Source organism: Bos indicus, chromosome 15 (genome assembly GCF_029378745.1).
Source record: "Bos indicus isolate NIAB-ARS_2022 breed Sahiwal x Tharparkar chromosome 15, NIAB-ARS_B.indTharparkar_mat_pri_1.0, whole genome shotgun sequence".
Taxonomy (NCBI): Eukaryota; Metazoa; Chordata; class Mammalia; order Artiodactyla; family Bovidae; genus Bos; species Bos indicus.
In genome coordinates, this window is record NC_091774.1 from 52,424,280 (window position 1) to 52,440,302 (window position 16,023).

The following is a 16,023-nucleotide window of genomic DNA, read 5'->3' on the forward strand; positions in this document are numbered from 1 at the left end:
ATATTCCTTTTAATTTATTCCCAGCATCTGGCAGAGTGCCTGGCACTCAGGAAGTACATGCTCAATTATAAATGAACCAAATTAATAAGCAGTTGTAACTGTAGAATACTTTATGATTCACACATCACATCTCTTCAACTTCATAATAATACTGAAAAAGTAGACAAGGGATATATTACAGGGGTTTAGGGAGGTCTTGCCAAAGTCAAACTGTAACTCAACACTTCCCTTCAGTACTGACCACAGGCTGAGCCCCACAGAAATATCTATTAGAAATTTAGTGAACTAGATGGCACTGACTCTATGCTCCAATACTGAAGAACTTTCCTATGAATTCGCCTGCACACACTCTGGGCAAGGGGCTTGTAACTCTTCTCCTTAACCTCCTCACATATCCCCAGGTCAGGTAGTTTCCCATGAAAAAGTCAATCCAATTAAAAAAAAACCCCAAAAACCAAGACTCTTGTTTTTGTCTACTTCCTCAGTGAAAATGACCCTGAGCTGGGTACAGTGACTTGCATACAGTAGGCAATCAATAAATACTGGTTGAATGGATGAATGAATGAGATATTTCTAAATGGGAAAAGGAAAGAAAAGTATGTTTATCAAGGAGCTAAAGGCTTAGGCTAGTAAGGAGAGGAGAACTCTGAGATGATTATAAAGGACCATCACTCTCCAGGTTCCGAGTCAGAAAGCAGAGCACATGAAGTCCAAGTGCAGAGTACATCCACACTGACACACCAGGGAAATCAGAGGAACTGCCAGAAAACCACAGCCAGCAAAGGCAGCCTGGAATTCAAAATGGAGAAAAAGCTATGAGTTAGATCTTTCAAGCCACAGAGCAGTGAACTTATGAATGATTGTTGATAGTTATTGCTTAAATCTAGAATTTATTTATATTTAATGGTTCTGAAACACTTAGGTGATTACTGGGCACCAGTGTGGGTTTGCTAGGGATAATACAAAACCATGCCAGAATAACCTAACATCTTGCTGGGCAAGGATTCCTATGCAACAAATTAAGACAAATGTTAAACATGTCTTTATTTCAGCAATAAATCTGAGAGAATCTCCTACAATTTTGTGGACAAGATGGGAGAAATGGAGGCTAGAAAAGAAAGAAGTTTGGAGGATTTACAATTCTGACTGTTGAATAATGCTTCTAAATTGTCCTGATCATGAATGAGTTCCAGGGCTCTGTACTTAATAGAGTCCTTATAAACACTGTAATCAAAGACTGGCACATGAAGTGCATGATGGCAGGGACCTTGCTTGTCTTACAGTGCTGAGACCAGTCCCTGCTAGATAGGAAAATAATCAATTAAATTTTTAAAATTACTTTTGAATAAGTAAATGAGTCCATAGAAAGCCTATTCACTAAATTTGCAGATCATATAAATTAAGAGATAGTTAATATTTCAGTCTGCATTTCATGAGAGATATATTAGTCTGTTCCAATATTTCTGTTGCCTACCTACCTAGAATGTAGGCTGGCTAGCACAAGAGTTAAAAAAATTCAAAGGAGGTTGATTAAAAAGGCAAAGAAAGAGAAGGAAGCAAGGGAGGGAGGGAAGGAGGGAGGAAGGATAGGAGAGAGGATGGGAGGGAGCGAGGGAGGAAGGAAAAGAGAAAGGAAGGAGAGAAAAAAGAAAATATCTAAAACAAAGTTGGCAAACTACAGCCTATGGGCCAAATCCAGCCTGCTGCCAACTTTTGTAAATAAAGTTTTATTGGAACACATCCATGTACACTCATTTGTGTATTATGTTCTATGCTACAATGGCCAAGCTAAATAGCCACAACTGAGACCAACTGGCCCACAAAGCTTTAAAATGGTTACTATCTGGCACTTGTCAGAAAAAGTGTGCTGCCACTGATCTAGAATGCTGAACATGAGCATCATCCTGGAAAGCTGAACACCAAGGTGCATGCATGCTCAGCCGCTTCAGTCGTGTCCGACTCTTGTGACTTATGGACTGCAGCCTGCCAGGCTCCTCTGTCCATGGCATTCTCCAGGCAAGAATACTGGAGCAGGTTGCCATGCCCTTCCTTCAGGGGATCTTCCTGACCCAGGGATCGAACTCACGTCTCTTGCAACTCCTGCACTGTAGGTAGATTCTTTATCCACTGAGCCACCTGGGAAGCCCCAGAACATAAAGGTTCAAAACTTGAAATGCAGGGGTGGGGACCGGTGTGACAGCAGAGGCAGGACTAGATGGCTTCACAGTACTGAGATTCTGTGAAATCAAAAATGCTTACTGGGCGGTGTTTGGATCCCAAGAGCAGATAAGAAGGCCCCTGAATAGTTCCTTCCCTTCTACCTGGCCCTGCCCCTCAGCAAATGCTCCTCCTTGCTTTTTGGTAAAAGCACCGGAACAGAAGCTAGAGCTGAGGGTAGCAATGCTGCATCTGAGTGAATGGTAGACAGCCTTTAAGCTGAGTTCCCACACATCAGGCTGCAAATATAGGGCAAGTCTGGCACTCATGAAATTCTCGACTGCAAACAAAATGAATATAAGTCCCCCAGCTCAGTGAGGAATCCAAGGTGGCATAGGTCACAGCCTGCACATAGAACTGTCAGCTCACGAGGAAAGAAAAGACATATGAGCAGATCAGAGTTCAAATAGCCATATAAAGGGCTAAGATTTAGAGAACATTCAAAGGAGCAGCAGAGGACAGGTTGCAGAGAAGGCTCTGTGGAGGATCGGGCTACAGCAAGGGAGCTTGACAGAGAAGGAGCAGGTTCAGAGGTGGAGAGGCAGGGGAGGGCAACTTCACATTTCACCTGGGTAGCAATGCTCTGCTGCTTTTGACATTTTTCTCATGCTACTGATATGAGAAACTTTGCTGGGGCAGCAATGACACTTCCGCCCTAGGCTACCACACACCCACGTCAGTCTGGCAGCCTTGCTGACGGTTCTGAGGGCTGAGCATACATACTTCTCCCCTCTGCTGAACCTCCCCTCAGGTCAATGTTCTGACCCTCGAACAGTCAGCAAGGCTGTCTCTCCTGGCATCATTGAAAACTCTAAAGCAGCCTCAGCTTAGCTGTCCTGTTGCGGGAAAGTGAGGGGAATCTCAGGCTCTGTGAGTAAGCCAGGATAATGGGTGGGCGGCGGAGTCAATCTGGACAAGCAAAGCTCAAACGTAAAATATTCATCTCTGTCTGCAAGTCAGATCAACCTGCCCTCTTCTCAATTCCACTTTCGAAAAACTACTCACCAGAGGCAATTCAGACTAACTTGCCCACGTACCTTCCAACAGATGTGACCAAGCCCTGATAAATGTGCACATTGGCTCCTTCCTCTGGAGAAGTCCAAGCAATCACCCACACAATACCCCACCACGGCAATGATGACCACTCCATTTTACAAGCACAGACATCAAGGTACAGAGGAGGTCCACTCTTTTTCCTGGATCACTGAGTAAGTTGAGGGGCCAGTGCTAGAGAGAGGACTATATTCCACATACAGGAGGGGGAGAAAAAATAGTATTCAGGGTAGTGTGGAGGGACTTGTGAGGCTAAGGGAACCAGTAAAGCTGGTTTCTAGTCCTGGGGCAGGGCTAGGGAAGGCTAAGTCCGCAGGAAGTAGAGAAAGAATGAATCCACATTCCACACAGTTGCCTTAATTATCTTACGGAAACCTGGTTCATTGTCCACTCATCTGAGACGCCACAGGTTGAGGCACTTTTGGCAGAATACCAGTTAAAAGGTTTTCCTACTCCTCTCCTCAGTTACGAAATCAGGCCTCTATTTTATTCCTTAAGACGTGAAGTGACATAAATTACAGAGCTAGAGGGGGCTGTGAAGGGGATCTGCCCCAAGCCTTTGGGTTATCCATAAGTCCCCAGAGGATGAGCGACTTGCAGGCTCTCACCTGAGTTGCTGGTAGAACTGGCACGGAGAACGGCTGCTAGAAGCCGCAGGGGGGAGGGCCCGCAGAACAGCACAGTAGTCCACACTTACCTTCTAAAGAATGGATTCCCTGATCCTTGGCGGTCTTGTATACACTGCTAAAATCGTCCCCAAGGTTTGGGTCAGCACCAGCAGCAAGCAGGACCTGCACCACACTGGAAGAAATCAGACAGACATAAGTGTCACAAACAGGAAAGGTCCAGGAAGTAAAGACTGTAATTCTGAGGCATGTTTAGGGACTGGCTCTGCCTCTGTTCACCTGAGTGGTACAGTGGAAAGAACAGGAACTTTACAAGTATCGAACACAAGGGTAGCAAAGTTGGCTCTGATATGTTACTGGCTGAGAGGCTCTGGACAAGTTATCTAACACCTCCCTAAGGCTCAGGATCCACAACTATAAAATATGAAGTGTTTTTATTCAACTACTTATCAAATGCTTACTATGTTCAAGTCACTGTTCTAGGTACTAGGGTCCATGACCTCAGGGAGCTTACAGTCTCTTCAGAGAAGGACAACATTTACCATAACATTCTAGCAAAGTGTGATGGAGGCTATGATGGGAAAAGTACCATGTATGGTAGGAAACCAAGGGAGGGGATCAAGAAAGGCATCCCAGGGAATGTGATATTAAAGACGTGAAATGCTGAATAACCAGATCCAGGTTGGTGAAGTGGGAGGACCCAATGCATTCACAAATCCTGGGAGGCAAAAAAGCACGAAGTTTCATCTGAAGAAAGTGAACCTGGAGCAGAGGGTGTAAGTGGAAGAGAAGTGGGAGATGAGGTAAGCCACTGAAGGGCTGGGGAAGTGACATGGCAACACAAGCTCTTCCTCCCCACTTACATATGTATGCACACACACACACACAGTACAAATCATACTGAAATACTAAGTTGAAAAATGAAAGTCTCTTATAGCCATCTCCTCAATCTAAATTCCAGGAGTAATTACTATTTATAGTTTGGTGTGTTCTCTTCTAAATCTTTGCTATTAGAAGAATCACTCCTATAGCCGTGTGAGAATGGACTGAAGGGAGAAGATGACAGGCAGGAGGCTCCACAGTGAGATCAGATTAGGTGAATTTATAAAGCACCAACCACAGTGCTTGACCCAGGAAGTGCTCTTTATATGTTAGCTTCCCTTGTCTTATGTGATGTTCCTGCTAATAATTCCCCCCACTTTTTTTTCTAACAAAAAAGGTTCATGTTCACTATAAGAAATTTAGAAAATATAGCTAGTCAAAAAAAACTGTTTTAGAATATATAACATCTTTCCAGTTTTTTCCAACATATGCACATTTTTATTTACCAAAAAAAATGGGGTCAAATATAAGTTCTCCCTAAATATATACATACCTCTTCCATTTATTATATATTTGTCTATGACATTGTTTTTAATGACTGCACAGTATTCTACCATAAGGCTTGTCTATACTTCATGGAGAAGGAAATGGCAACCCACTCCCGTGTTCTTGCCTGGAGAATCCCAGGGACAGGGGAGCCTGGTGGGCTGCCATCTATGGGGTCGCACAGAGTCAGACATGACTGAAGCGACTTAGCAGCAGCATACTTCATTTAGCCAATCTCCAACTATAAAATAATTATTTTTAATATTTCTATAACAATTTCCTTTGAATAAATTCCTAAGAAATGAATTTCTAGATCAAACCTATAAACATTTTTAAGGTTTTTGATAAACGTTACTAAATTGCCTTTCAGAAAGAATGTGATTTTTATTTCTACTATCAAAAGAAGAAGGATGAGAGTAACTATTGTGCCTTCCTTTCATCATAATGTGAGTGAGTGACTGAAGGTCACTCAGTCGTGTCTGATTCTTTGCAATAGTCCATGAAATTCTCCAGGCCAGAATGTGGGTAGCTTTTCCCTTCTCCAAGGGATCTTCCCAACCCAGGAATTGAACCCAGGTCTCCACATTGCAGGTGGATTATTTACCAAATGAAGCCACAAGGGGAGCCCAAGAATACTGGAGTGGGTAGCCTATCCATTCTCTAGCAGATCTTCCCGACCCAGGAATCAAACCAGGGCAGCCTGCAATGCAGGCGAATTCTTTACTAACTGAGTTATGAGGGGAGCCCTTTCATCAAATAGGGCATTTTTTTCTTTTTAATAGTGTGTTAATCTGGACACAGAAAATGTGTTAGACAGAAAATGGAATCACATCACTGTTTCAGTTTGCATTTCTTTGATTACTAGTGAAGCTGGACTTTAAAAAAATCTTTAGCAATCAGTTGTGTTTCTTTTTTCATGAATTATAATAATCAATTGTTTTTATTCTCATGAATAATGTCCTTTGCCTATTTTTCTTTTAGTATGTTCATCTTTTGCTCACTGGACTTCAAAACTATTAATGCTTTTGAAGGCATAAATTGCAAGCATTAAAAAAAATTATGCTAGGGAATTTCCTGGTGATCCACTGGTTAGGATTTGGTACTTTCACTACCAGGGTCTGGGTTTAATCCCTGGTCAGAGAACTAAGATCCTACAAGTCATGTGGTGACATGTAGCCAAAAATAAATAAATAAAAATTTAAAAATTACTCTAATTATTGTAACTATTAAAAAGCCAAACTGTAATTTTAGATTCTCTCTGTTGTTAAGTTTTTCAGTATCTGTAGTCAGTAGTGTTGTTGGTTTTCCCTGTATTAACTGGTTTGAATTTCATAACCTTCAACAGGCACAGGACCTGGCCCAATTATCTGCTGAATGGATGAATGAATTTCAGTAACTCCCATGCACACACACACACACACATACACACAGTCCTCATAGATAAGTAACATGGTCAAGTCAGTCTCCTGACTCTAATACCCCTCACCTAAAAAGATTTTAAGAATTATCTTTTATAGGCAATTTATCCAGGCTATGAATTATGATCCTAAAGAGAAATGAGAAGGGTCTCTAAGCAGCTAAAATTCACATCTAAAAGTCAGATATGTAATTCACAGCAGACACTGTCAGGTTTTTAGTTGGAGACTATTTGCCTATCAGTTCAGTTCAGTTGCTCAGTCGTGTCCCACTCTCTGCGACCCCATGGACTGCAGCACACCAGGCTTCCCTGTCCATCACCAACTCCCGGAGCTTACTCAAACTAAAGTTCATCAAGTCGGTGATGCCATCCAACCATCTCATCCTCTGTTGTCCCCTTCTCCTCCTGCCTTCAACCTTTCCTAGCATCAGGGTCTTTTCAAATGAGTCAGTTCTTCCCATCAAGTGGCCAAAGTACTGGAGTTTCAGCTTCAGCATCAGTCCTTCCAATGAATATTCAGGACTGATCTCCTTTAGAATGGACTGGTTGGATCTCCTTGCAGTCCAAGGACTCTCAAGAGTCTTCTCCAACACCACAGTTCAAAAGCGTCAATTCTTCGGTGCTCAGCTTTCTTTACAATCCAACTCTCACATCCATACATGACTACTGGGAAAACCATAGCTTTGACTAGATAGACCTTTGTTGGCAAAGTAATGTCTCTGCATTTTAATTTGCTGTCTAGGTTGGTCATAGCTTTTCTTCCAAGGAGCAACGATCTTTCAATTTTACGGCTGCAGTCACCATCTGCAGTGATTTTGGAGGCCAAGAAAATAATATCTGTCATTGTTTCTATTGTTTCCCAGTCTATTTGACATGAAGTGATGGGACTGGATGCCATGATCTTAGTTTTCTGAATGTTGAGTTTTAAGCCAACTTTTTCACTCTGCTTTTCACTTTCATTAAGAGGCTCTTTAGTTCTTCTTCGCTTTCTGCCATTAGTGTGGTGTTATCTGCATATCTGAGGTTATTGATATTTCTCCCAGCAATCTTGATTCCAGCTTGTGCTTCATCCAGCTCTGCATTTCACATGATATACTCTGCATATAAGTTAAATATGCAGGGTGACAATATACAGCCTTGATGTACTCCTTTCCCGATTTGGAACCAGTCTGCTGTTCCATGTCCAGTTCTAACTGTTGCTTCTTGACCTGAATACAGATTTCTCAGGAGCCAAGTGCGGTAGTCTGGTATTCCCATCTCTTTCAGAATTTTCCAGTTTGTTGTGATCCACACAATTAAAGGCTTTGGTGTAATCAATAAAGCAGAAGCAGATGTTTTTCTGGAACTCTCTTGCTTTTTTGATGATCCAGCGGATGTTGGCAATTTGATCTCTGGTTCCTCTGCCTTTTCTAAATCCAGCTTGAATATCTGGAAGTTCTTAGTTCACATACTGTTGAAGCCTAGCTTGGAGAATTTTGAGCATTACTTTACTAGCGTGTGAGATGACTACAACTGTGTGGCATTCTTTGGCATTGCCTTTCTTTGGGATTGGAATGAAAATTGACCTTTTCCAGTCCTGTGGCCACTGCTGAGTTTTCCATATTTGCTGACATATTGAGTGCAGCACTTTCACAGCATCATCTTTTAGGATTTAAAATAGCTCAACTGGAATTCCATCACCTCTACTAGCTTTGTTCATAGTGATACTTCCTAAGGTCCATTTGACTTTGCATTCCAGGATGTCTGGCTCTAGGTGAGTAATCACACCATCGTGGTTATCTGGGTCATGAAGATCTTTTTTGTATAGTTCTTCTGTGTATTCTTACTACCTCTTCTTAATATTTTCTGCTTCTGTTAGGTCCTTACCATTTCTATCTTTTATTGTAATTTACTTATATAGTTTACAAATAATTTGGAAAGGACTGTCATTAGTCTTCCTGTTTCCCAGAAGATGAAAAGTTAAGAGGGTTCAAAAAGGCTGTTAGAGATGGGCAAACTAACTGCAGGCAGTAAGAAAAATATCTCATGGCAAAGGATGCAGTATGGCACAGTGGTTATAATGTTGGCTTTAAAATCTGAGACCATGGTACAGATGGGCTTCTCTGGGGAAAATGGAGAAGAATCTGCTCGCCAATGCAGGGGACATTGGTTCGATCCCTGGTCTCAGAAGATTCCACATGCCTCGGAGCAACTGAAGCCTGTGTGCCACAACTACGAGCCCACTTGCTGAGATTACTGAGACCAAATTCTACAACTACCAAAGCCTGCGCATCTAGAGCCCGTGCTCCACAATAAGAGAAACCACTGCAAAGAGAAACCTGTGCACAGCAATGCAACGCAATGAAGAGCAGCCCCTGCTCACTGCATCTAGAGAAAGCCCACGCAGAGCAACAAAGACCCAGTGCAACCAAAAATAAATCAATAAATAAATTTAAAAAACTCTGAGTCAATATGAACATCAACATGAATAATGACATTAACGGACTATCACCCATTGCACACTAAGATTCCAAGAGTCCACATAGTCAATGGGTGAGGGGGAAGGGAAAGCTTTATTTTTACTGTAGAATGACAACTAATAAATGTAGAACAAATGATGAAATGAGAAAATCACTCTGTATCATAATTATCAGATATTAAGAATATCTAGCTCATATGACTCTTAGTGCATAAAATGTGCTTTCATAGTATATGACACACAATAAGTGCTCAACAGACATTAGTTATTATAACTGTGTACCTGACCCTATGGTTGGGCTGTAGGCAAGTCAAGAGACTTATGAACTGACACACAAATAGGGAAGATGGTGTGACATTTTATAACAAGTACATTTTATAACATAGTACACTATCACTTACTAACTGTGATCTTGGACAAATTATTACACTTCTGAAACTCTATTTCCTTACTAGAATAATAGGGATTATGATGCCTCCCCCTTGTAAGTTATGAGATAAAAACTCTACAGTGCCTGGCACATCAAAGGAGATTCACAAATATGAGCTCTCTTCTCTGTGTCCATATAATCTTAGTGATAATTACATAGGCTGAAGTGGGCTCCAAATCTATACCCAGCACTTGTGCTGCCATAGCACTGTGTTAAGAAGGCAGCTCTTCTATATTCTACTCAAGTTGGCTTGTTTTAAAATTTAAGTGAGGAGGGTTTGTCGATCTAAACTCAAATGGACATAATTTGGTTAATGCTCAGCTGCTATGTCCAATCACCATTCAATCACAACCCCTCCCAGGGCAGGCTGTCCCTCTAGGCATTTAGTGTCACTAACTGTGCTACCTGGGCCTCTCCAGGTTCCTGAGTATTGATTCCATCTGTCCAATTTGCAGGCTGCAAGACGTGTCCAAGCAACCAAGTATGCTACCCTTGGCCCCAGGGGGCAGACAGTGGTCTGGCAGGATGGGGAGAGAAAAGTGATGAGGCTAGGCCCTGGGGCTGCTAACCCAATCAAAAGGAATGGGCAATTCACTTCACAAACTTGGAGGACAAGGAGGGTAAGCATCCAAGCGAGTGACTCATTCTGCAACCTTGGAGAAGATTCCTTTCACTTTTCATAAATGCAAAAGGCAGCAGCCCCACGGTGGGGTAGAGCTAGGACTAAAAGAACCATGGCTGTTCTGTGGTCCAGAGTGGCACCAAACAACTTATCAGACAGCAATAAGCTTTTTGTCCAGGAGCCATCTCATACTTGAAAAGCATTTGACCCAGAGTTCCATGGGGATCAGGTCTTTTTTGGAGAAGTCAGTCCAGATCAGCCTAAAGGACTACATGACTATAGTTAGCTTTGAAGACAAAAAAGAACTTTGTGGACCTGTGATATGCAGCAGGGCAGAAATAGGGTAAGAGGCCAGCCGGGTAAGAGAAACCTAGGGCAAGGCTGGTGAGAACAGGTTTAGCAGCATGTCAGGCCCAGGGAGTGCCAAGAAGTTCATAGTCAAAACAGAGCCAAGGGCCAGAGACCAGGCAGCAGAGATGTGAGGCAGAGAGCCAAAAGCCAGGTCATATGTTAAGGACTAGAGACAGAGGGAAACAGCAGACACAAAACAAGTCAACAACCAGAAACCAAGAAACACACTAGTATGAGGCCAAGGGAAGGCAAAAGAAGCAGACACCAGGAGCAGCAATGAGGAGACTTCGGAAATGAAGAGATTTCTGTCTCTGACGTTGTTTTTGCTGAAGCCAAAACAAACCCCCAATTCAGAAATGTATCTGGGAGAAGGTGACATGTAAGGGATGGTGAGTTGGCCCACCTGCCTGACAAGGGGATTACCGGATCTGATGGTACAAAGGCAGGCAGGCACTGCTATTCAAGGTGATCCACAAAAGGATAACTGCAGCCGACTCTGTTCTGGCGCCGGCATGATGGTTGTCACTCGTGAGGTTTCGGTTTAGGTATCACTACCTTAAACGTCAACAGCTGGTGCCAAATCGGCAGTACCTAGTTCGGGCTAGGTCTTCATGCTTTTAATAGCTGGATTAAAGGGGGCAGGGTACACCATTCCACTCACTCATGTTTTTCTGTAACACACTCAAAGGAACTATGCTGACTACTCCACAGGTTCTCACTGGGCAAAGGCTTACAAACATCAGCAATTCTCCCAGCCAGCTCAGAACTTGGCCTCTGGTAGTCTGTGGAAAGACATGCCTACCAATGTCAGTATCAACTTCAAAGGCTAGAGATAATCTCCAGATACCCTACTTCCAATACTAACCCGGAAAGTCAGAGAATGTATGCAGCCCAAGAGGATGGAGGTTTAGAGTTGGCCTTTAGTGACTTGGCTCTGGTAGCAGTACATGCCTTCCTGTGTGTCCATCACAATCTATTCTGGTCTTATCTGTGCCCAAGTGAGCTGACTTACCAAAAAGACTGAGCTGTGTGAATACTGAAGGTGAAGATTGTGAGGGATAGTATCCAGCTGACAGGCTGGGAGAGGAAGAGCAACAGGACTGAGCTAGCCAGGCTGGGGGGCTGGCGGGTACTGCAGGCCTGGAAATCTGACTAGTCAGAAATGGTCAGGTATTGAAGACTGGCCTCAGGTAGGGAGGAAAACGCAGGTCCAGAACCCAAGACCTGGGTAAGAGTTATACAAGTGAGTAGGAGTAGTGAGCTCTGAGTCTAGGCTGAGAGCTGTTTTCTTTCTACTTTCTCTTACTGCCTGCTGGTATAAGTATTCAATTTCTCAAGGGTACAGTAGAGCTAAGTAGGAAGAAGACAGCGGTCTAATAATAAGAGCTAGCATCTGTATATACTTCCTACCCACCAGGCACTATTTTAAATATTAATACTTTATATATACTAACATTTAATCCTCACAACAACGCTATGAGGGAGGTTAAACAGAAACCAAGGGGTAAGTAACCTGCCCAAGGTCACTCAGTTGTAAGCTGCACAGGTAGGATTCAAACCAGGGCAGTCTGGCTACCAAGTCCATGTTCTTATCATTCAGCTATATTGCCTCTTACTTCCCTTTATGGATTCCCAGGTAGCTAACAGTCTGGAGGACTTGCCTCAATTCAAGTTTTAGCAACAAGGCAAGGATCAGGAAGTCCCACAGAAAAATGAGGCAAAAACACCCAGAAGAGGAAACAAACAAGATGATTAAGTATATGAAGAAATTCTCAAGCTCATTTGTGATTAGAGAAATGAAAAATTTTTTTAAATAAGCTAGCACTTTATTGGGAATTTGGGGTTGATATGCATACACTGCTGTATTTAAAACAGATAACCAACAAGGACTTGCTTTAAAAATAATTTAAAAATGAGATAGCACTTTAAATTCAACATACTGACAAAAGTGAGAAAGCTGAAAAATACCCAGTGTTGGTGAAGGCATGAGGATCTTGGATTCTTCAGGCACTGCCTGGGGACAGACTGATGCAGCCATTCCAGATGTCATCTTGTAATATTTGTCACACTCAAGTACCTGACCCAATAACCCAGCACTTTGCTCCTGAGTATATGTATCTCAGAGAAATTCTTACACAGGTCCAAACATGGGAGATGTCCCCACACCTTTTGTGGCAGTGGGGAGTTGCAGGCACTCAAGTGTCCATCACTGAGGAAACGAGTGAGTTAAATGTGGTCTATAAAACATGATGCAGCAGTTAGAAGCAACAGGCTGGACACAAGAATAGATGATTTTTATTTTATTTATTATTTTTTTTTTTACATGTTTTAATAATTTTTATTGGGAAACATGCTATAATAAAACTAGAAACATGTATTTTTCATACAATACAAATGAAATTATTCTTCTTATAGTTAAATTAGGAACAATTGCCTATTTCAACAAATATAAAGAAATTGAAAAAAAATCTGTTTAGTCAGAGCCATTTCTGCACACAAACAAATGGAAAGAATCACTAGTAGCACTTACTAAATCTGTAGTTCATGAGCCACAGGCTCTAAAAATTTCTTTCTGATAGAGACAACAAAAACTCTTAAGCATGTATCCAAGGATTGTAATTCAATCTCTGCTGCTGCTGCTGCTGCTAAGTCGCTTCAGTCGTGTCCGACTCTGTGCGACCCCATAGACAGCAGCCCACCAGGCTCCGCCATCCCTGGGATTCTCCAGGCAAGAACACTGGAATGGGCTGCCATTTCCTTCTCCAATGCAGGAAGGTGAAAAGTGAAAGTGAAGGTGCTCAGTCGTGTCCGACTCTTAGCGACCCCATGGACTGCAGCCTACCAGGCTCCTCCATCCATGGATTTTCCAGGCAAGAGTACTGGAGTGGGGTGCCATTGCCTTCTCCATAGATGATTTTTAAAAAAGAGTTGAGGGGTTTCCCTGGTGGCTCAGTGGTAGGTAAAAAGAATGTCTGCCAGTGCAGAAGACATGGGTTTGATCCCTGATCTGGGAAGATCCCACATGACACAGAGCAACTAAAGCCCGTGCACCACAACTACTGAGCCTGTGCTCTGGAGCCCATGAGCTGAAACCATTGAAATCTGGGTGCCTTAGAGCCTGTACTCCACAAGAAAAGAAGCCACTGCAATGAGGAGCTAAGACACCATAACTAGAGAAAAGCCTGTGCAGCAGTGAAGACCCAGCACAGCCAAAAATAAATAAAATTACTAAAAAAACTTAAAAGGGTCGGATTTCCTGCCCTCATTTCTTCTAAAAGTTTATTCCTTCAGGGAGTCTCTCAACTGCCGAACTTCTAATTCCTATGTTGATCTAGTGATCTTGGGGGCTGAAAAATTAAGGGCCCAGTGAAATCAATGAAGTCCCTGAAGTACACCAAAGATCATCAAATATATCCCTCCTGCTAGGAGTCCCCCCCACCGCCCCACTTTCCGTTCTACTGGTTAGTGCTCACTCACCTTCAGGGCTCCTCAGTGACATAGTCATAACTCAACTGAGGCCTCTCTGACTCTCAGCCCAGGTGCACGCCCTTCCTGCTTGCACAGAACCCAATTCTCACTCAAGTGGAAGGTGCCGCTCACCATATCATATCGTGATTGCCTGTCTATTTTTATTTACCTTTCCCAGTAGACCACAGGGCAAGGGCCATGTCTCAACCTTTCCTAGCTTCTTGCCCAATGCCTATATCACAATAAGTGGTCAACAGATGCTTTCTGAATGACTGTATGAATAAATGAAATAATTCATTTGGTGAGAAACAAGGGAGAAAGGTGGAAGGCAACTGTCTTAGCCCTTCCCAGCCTTCTCCCACCTGAGGGTCCAAACTGGGTTGCAGGCAGCTTAGCTGTGGAAAACGTCCCCATCTTCCTCTCCTGAGCACCAGACCCTTCCCGACTTACACCAGGCAGTTCCCAAACAAAGATGAGGAAATGAACTGGAGGGTGGTCTCTAAGTTGCAGCTCCTGAGACTCACAGAAGTCCCTGTGGAGCAAAAGCCCCCACGAGGCATGTTTTAATTAGCTGATTAGGCTGTAATTAGATTAGAGGTGGACACACCCTTAGGAAGTTGGCTCATATGGACCTAGATGAGCTCCCATTTTCAAGACTTTTCACAAAGCTTGAGAGGGCAGTTGCATTGATTGGCTTTCTGCTCTCAGTGGCCGGAGGGGCTTTGGGTCATCACACTGTTTAGGAAAGAGGGAGGAAACCTGTGGTGTGAGCTCAGACCTAGGCTGGGCCAGGCACGTGTCAGAGACGGCTGGTGAGCAGCTGGAGCTGGTGAAGCAAGAAGGGCAGTGATCCCAGCTCCAGGTCGGCCCCACACAATGTGGAGCTTCTGGAGAGGCTCCTCTGACTCCCCCTCCCCTTTACCCCCCACATCCAAGCACAGGGTCACTGTGTCCCAAGGAGAAGACAAAGAGTTGACCTATTCTCAACTCAGCGCACACCTCAGTGAGGGGAGGAAGCAAAGAGGTCACAGTTCAGGAGGTTTGCTGGAAGTCAAATGAGCTGTGGCTCATTCAGTCTACTGGCCAGTCTATGGGAGGTCAGGAAAGCAGGGTGGCCGACCAAAGGCACGTGTTGAATCTAGAGATCCTGTGGTGGGGGGCCATGAGCTTGGGGCAGGGGCGGGTAGTGGGGAAATAGGAGGGCGGTTTTCTTTTCTTCTTTTTTGGGAGGATGGGGTGCAGTCTTCTTTTTAAAGCCAGCTTCCTTGGGAAACAAACTAAAGATTAGGTAGGAAGCTAGGTACCTGTATAGAAAATGTGTCCCAGTTTTCTTGAATGAGGATGATATTTTATTTACTTCCCTTGAAAGGCAAAGATCAATAATCATAATAAAACAGCCATAGAGGGTTGAGCACTTTACATTTACTTTTACATTTACTATTCCAGATCATTATAACCACTCGCAATGAGGTACCAGTCAATTTTATAAATGAATAAACTGAGGCTCAGCAAGATAACATGAGCTGTCCAAGTGTACATGTTTAATAAACACAGGAACCAAGATTCAAATTCATTACTATCTGGTGCACATTCCCCTAAACAACACTGGTTCTCACCCACCTGACCATCCATTAGTCTGTCCTAACATCCCATAGTTGCTGGGCCCTCACTATGCACCAGGGACAGTGATATTTTCAGACAGTCGTAAAGCTAGCTGGGTTAATAAGAGGGAATCTGATTTAGATAGACAAGGGTCAAAAATCAATAGTGGGCCCAGACAAGGTTAGATAATTTGGGCAAAGCTCAAGGAAGGCATGACATGTTAAGTGGGCCACCAAACCAAGATTATCCATTACAGGGTTTCCAGGACAATTGCAATTTCACACTCTTCACCTAGTTCCAAACACAGGTCCATACCTTTCAATCTGTGGTTCATAATACTCAGTCGCCAAACCAATGGGCCAGAGTGGTCAGGCCCTGGTTATTAGGGATTCTTTCCACAGTATGGGCTAG

The 16,023-nt window shown here is 43.3% G+C and overlaps 1 protein-coding gene across 3 annotated transcripts in view; it reads right to left on the reverse strand.

Annotated features, from left to right (window-relative positions):
• The window catches only part of CLPB (ClpB family mitochondrial disaggregase), a 142,279-nt gene that overhangs the window by 82,148 nt on the left and 44,108 nt on the right, over window positions 1–16,023 (reverse strand). For all 3 annotated transcript variants that reach the window (XM_070803845.1, XM_019975382.2, XM_070803846.1), the window contains exon 4: window positions 3,968–4,071. In XM_070803845.1, the coding sequence (XP_070659946.1) occupies window positions 3,968–4,071 (104 nt within the window). The remainder of the gene's footprint in view (window positions 1–3,967; window positions 4,072–16,023) is intronic.